General features: G+C 33.0%; 1 protein-coding gene across 1 annotated transcript; it reads right to left on the bottom strand.

Annotated features, from left to right (window-relative positions):
• Positions 1 to 1,096: 1,096 nt before the first annotated feature.
• Positions 1,097 to 2,991, bottom strand: LOC107437557 (eukaryotic translation elongation factor, selenocysteine-specific). Its single transcript, XM_016049614.3, has one exon. The coding sequence runs from the start codon at positions 2,823 to 2,825 to the stop codon at positions 1,197 to 1,199; it is 1,629 nt and encodes a 542-aa protein (XP_015905100.1). The 5' UTR covers positions 2,826 to 2,991; the 3' UTR covers positions 1,097 to 1,196.
• Between the last annotated feature and the right edge of the window lie 2,521 nt (positions 2,992 to 5,512).

Genomic DNA, 5,512 nt, shown 5'->3' with positions numbered 1-5,512 from the left:
AAAAAAAAAAACTTTTCAATTTTTAAAAGTATTGTTGAGTCTACAATTAATAGGAATCTGCAATTTTTTATTATTAGTGCAATAAAAGTTGGTTTATTTGAATTTACACTATTTGGAATATTACCGAAATATTCATTAAAGTATTACTGACCTCAGAGGGTCTGTTTAAGGAAAGCAAAAACTGGGTTCCCTCTCTAACACATTCACTATTGATTAGTTATTCAAAGCTGGCCACCCCTTAGAAAAAACTTTGACACACCCCTTTGACAAGACCTATAAAATTTTTGGATTTTTCCAGCTATTCTTTTGATATTCGGAGACGATTGTGCTCCGAAAAAAGTCAGTATTTCTAAATTTTTGGCTAACCGTGATCTGGAAATCCAAGGTCTAGAAGTTTCAAGAAATCATCGATCAGATTTATGTATAAAAATCCTTGTATATTTTATTTAAAAAATTAGAACTAGAATTTATACTTGGTATCTCTTTCATTTGTAAATATTTTTTCTGGTAGAATAATAAATGTGATTAAAGATAAAAGTACACTTATACAAAATTATTAATTTAAATTATGCTGCATATAATTTATTTAGAATTTCATGCTGTGAAAATATCAATGATGATTCGGCTTATGATTCAAAGCGGTTCTAACATTTTGAGTTTTTGTGCATACTATATGAACTTCAACACTATATTGATGGCCCATCTAAAGTAATAAATTCTGCACTTGAATCAATTGACAAGTTTAAATTATACGCATGATTACATTCAATGAAACAACCAAAAACAGGTTTTTGTTTAAAAGTGATGAATAGTTCAGCTTACAAACAACTTATGATTTAATGAAAATACATGTAATTTGAGTTTTTCTAATACTTTCTTCGGTACTATCAGCTTTGTTTCAGTTCGGTACTTTCAGCTCATCCATGTTTGTATTAAATTTTAAAATATAATATATTTTAATAAACAGCCACATAATAAAACCTATAACTATACTAATAATTTTAATAGGTGTGTATTTATTACTTATGATGAAGTTTAAGTTTCTTTGTTTCATTGTCAGACAAAATTTAGTTTTTAAAAAAATGACGACAAAAAAGAAACACACTATATTCTTTATAATGAAATATCAACATGAACATTGTTATAACATAACATAACAAATTTCAAAAACTTGAACAAAATTGATCAATATAAAATTAAGTCTGGAAAATATTTTTCTTTGTACCATATAAAAACTTTTTAAATTTTAAAGTTACCCTAATAGGGTTATTCTGAATTGTTTTATCCTTTTTTTGTTGACTGAGTTGGCTTTTAGTATCGGTGTTTAGCCCATTTGGTATGCGAACATTAACCTTTCCACTCTGTCCGAAAGAACCTTCAATAACACCCGCTTCTCCCGTAGAAAGTGTCACTTTCAAATTGATAAAAATTTGTATATTTGTCTCTTTTTTAAAGAGGTCACGCACAATGACTTGATAATCATTCACCATCCTGTCCACAACTCCTTCTTTCATTTTTTCATTATATACTTTCAAACTGCTGAAAATTTCAGTATCTGATTTACGAGCTGATAATATTTTACCGTGGAATGCTAACCTACACAAGTTAGCATGAATATCGGTTTCGAGTCTTGAAGCAATGTATGTGCTATTTTCATTCAAAATAACCGATCTATCAAACTGCAGAAGAGCAAATATTGATTCAGCGTTCTGCTTTGTATCCTTCTCCTCAGTTAGTTTAGGTTCTATGCTATCAAGATGAACATAATTTAAATTATAATTAAAAGTATCAGCACTACAATCTGAATCACAATCTAACAGACCGAAAAATGAACATTTTGCCATTAAGGTGTCATGTAAAATGCTGACGTGGAATTTAGAATTCGTTGTACAATTTCCTTTAAAATATGGAATTTTAGCAACAGATACAATTGCTGCATCAACTGCTTCCATATATCCGGGAGCACATATCACTCCTCGTTCTAGAAGCTTTGCATCAAATTGGGTGACACATATCCCGACTCTATCACCTTGCATGGCTTTAGTAACAGGCTTTTTAAACATCTGAATACTTTTAACTTTCCTAGTTTCTTTAATTGATGGTATTTCTATGTGATCTGATACAGATACACTACCTTGAAGAATAGTACCAGTCATTATAGTACCTTGACCCTTTATAGCAAAACAGTGGTCTACGGCAAAAATAAAAGGATCCTTATCAGAACGCAAAGGAATAAATACCTTACTTCTAAGAGTATCAATGAGATTACTGATACCCAAAGCTGTTTCTGTATCATTTGGTGATGCGGCCACAGCAATTATATTAGTATCCTTAAATTTGGTTTTTTCTAGTGTCTTCATAATCTTTTTGGACATTTTTTGGATTGTTTGTTCTCTTTTATCGGCAGCAATAAGATCGATTTTGTTTAAAACAACAATCATGTGATTACAGGTTATTTCAGCTATAATCAAACACTCAGCGGTTTGAGTTTGAATACCTTTAGTGACGTCCACTACCAGCATAATCATGTCAATAATTTGCGCTCCACCAATGATTGTCCGAATAAGAGATGCATGGCCAGGACAATCCACTAGAGTAAATTGCAGTGTTTCAAGTGAAGGGTTGTCGCTTTTTATATGATCTGGCACAGGCACATTAAAAGAAGAAAATCCTAAATCTATTGTGATACCTCTTTCTCGACTTTGAGGATTTTTATCAAACGATGCTGTTGACGCAACTGTGCTTAGTGCTTTGGAAAGTGATGTCTTACCACTATCAATGTGACCAAGAATACCGACATTAAAATTAAGCACATTTCCAGACATTATAGACAATTCAGTAGTTATAAAACACAAATGAAATAGAAATCTTAAAATTAACAACTTTGTTTTCACGGAATCGGAAGAACTCTATTTAAATATGAAGAGATAAGAGCATGAAAAACTCGGTGCTCATTTGTTATTTGTTTAGATCTGATGATGACGACTAACGGTCATTTTTGAAGCTCTTTGTATTTTTTTGCTTATAGCTCGCTTATCATAGAGTGAAAGATAGATGAAGTTTTTACAGAAGATTTTATTTTATTGGCGATCGCAACGATCGAATATGCCATTTGGGGATGTTTTTCGTTAGAACTATGTTTAATGTAGTTTTTAGTTCCATATAGTCTTCCAACTTAAAATATTTTAATCGGGTCTGCTTCATTTCATCGACAATCACTTCATCGACAGGCCATTTCATCGACACCACTTCATCGACAGGCCATTTCATCGACTAGGTCATTTCGTCGACAGGCCGTTTCGTCGACAGGCCATTTCGTCGACAGGGTCATTTCGCCGACAAGTCATTTGGTCGACAGGGTCATTTCGTCGACAGGGTCATTTCGTCGNGTGTTGCCATAGGAAAAGAGTTCTGCTCTACGCCACCTGCAGCCCATTTCGATCGCCAATTGGCGATCGCAACGATCGAATACGCCATCTGGGGATGCTTTTCGTTAGAACTATGTTTAATGTAGTTTTTAGTTCCATATAGTCTTCCAACTTAAAATATTTTAATCTATATGAAAACCAAGAGAGAAACTAACATAGTTCCTTTCTCTATGACTCTCCACTCCACACGATCATGGGGAAAGCATGCGAAGTGTTGATTTGATTTGTTCATTTACGTCGCACTAGAGCTGCACAATGGGCTATTGGCGACGGTCTGGGAAGCATCCCCAAGGATGATCCGAAGACATGCCATCACAATTTTGATCCTCAGCAGAGGGAATGGCACCCCCGCTTTGGTAGCCCGACGACCTGCACGCGAAGTCGAGCACTTTACGGTAGAACAGTTTAACGAGGACCTATACCATCGGTCCCTAACCAGACTCATCCAAGTGGTCACCCAACCGCACACTGACCGCAGTCAGTGATGCTTGACTTCGGTAATTTGCTGGGAACCGTGTCCGAAGTGTTGCAATTGGTAGAGAGTTCTGATCTACGCCACCTGCAGCCCATTTCGATCGTCAATAACCGTCGTTGAACAGAAATAGTACTACTAATTCGTTATTGCCGCTAATGACACTTAATTAATTTTGGTACTACACTAAGGGTATTATGGTACTTACGGTTTTAACAAATTGCAAATATATTAATATAGGTATAATGATACCCATGTTGATATATTTGATACACATTAAAACTGTATCAATACTGTGGAAAGAGACTGTTACGGCTTCTTGATAGGGAGAACTAAAAATGAGAGTGTTTATTTTCAACTTTAAAAAAAGTACGAGATTCAATAGCAATATTCAAAATGTGGGCTTATACTTTAAAAATGTTTAGTTATTGAATCGGGAATGTCGAGTGCACATCTTAATATTTAAACTAATGCCAATTTCTCATAAAATTCACTACACAATCGAATTGCGCAGGCACATATTTTTCTTCTTTTTTTTCGAATTTTCATATCGGAGTTGAACAGTCGAACCGATTTTGAGTTTACGACTATCAAAGTTAACTCCGTAGTCTTGAACTCAACCCAGAAGACAAGGGAAGTCATAAATGTAGCATTCGGACAATAGTCGTCGAACGGGTGTAATAGGTTGCAGAGAAAATAGCTTCCTATCAACGTTAAAAAATTAATAAAGTTGTTGGGAAGTGTATTTCCTGCGGCCTTACTAAGGGTTAAGATAGACCCTGCTTATCAGATAAATCAGCGTCATTTTATCAATGTGTGTTGAACAAAATGAATATGTTTTGCAGCAAGAAAATAGTTAATTGATCTATACGATCATACATGTAATATATATTGGCCCCATAACTAGACAAAAGAGAAGACAATATATTTTTCTAAAAGTACTGTAAAAATATTTTGAGTAAAGCAAACATTTCTTATGAAATCTGTAATAATTGTGTATAACTGAAAACCTTAAAATTAAGTTTGAATAAAAACTATATTTGGTAAAATGATTTAAAACCAATGAGTTCAAAATACCAGGTGAAATTTAAAGCAGTGCTGGTTGAATTTAAGATTTGAAAACTCTGATTGGATCTCCCATTGACTTTGATTAGATTCTTCTTTGAAATATCGCTTATGATCTTAATCTTCCGATCTATACGTTGATAAAAAGAGAATTAGAATCAAATGGTACAGTTACGAATTTTTTAAATAAACCTGTAAATAAACGCTCGCCACCATAATAAGAAATAAAAGAAGTGGCGACTCAAATTAAGTAAACTCTTTTACCTCGTTTATTTATTCATTTTTTTTAAATTTTTATTTATTTTTTTAAATTGTTTAATGATAAAAGTACATCAATGAAGGACTGGGAAACAAAATTTTTCATAAAAATGTCCCTAATTCAATGTCCCTTGAATTTTCATTAAATGTTAAACTAAATTTCGTCGTATATTTATATTAGTTTTAGTGCTGAATTATCTGTTATAGCCGTAGATTATATCTAATAGGAATTTTTTTTTAAAAATATAATTTTATCTCAGCAAAAAAAAAAAGAAATTTTATATATATA

The sequence above is a fragment of the Parasteatoda tepidariorum genome, chromosome 9 (genome assembly GCF_043381705.1).
Source record: "Parasteatoda tepidariorum isolate YZ-2023 chromosome 9, CAS_Ptep_4.0, whole genome shotgun sequence".
NCBI classification, from domain to species: domain Eukaryota; kingdom Metazoa; phylum Arthropoda; class Arachnida; order Araneae; family Theridiidae; genus Parasteatoda; species Parasteatoda tepidariorum.
This window is presented reverse-complemented; position numbering and strand designations above follow the sequence as displayed.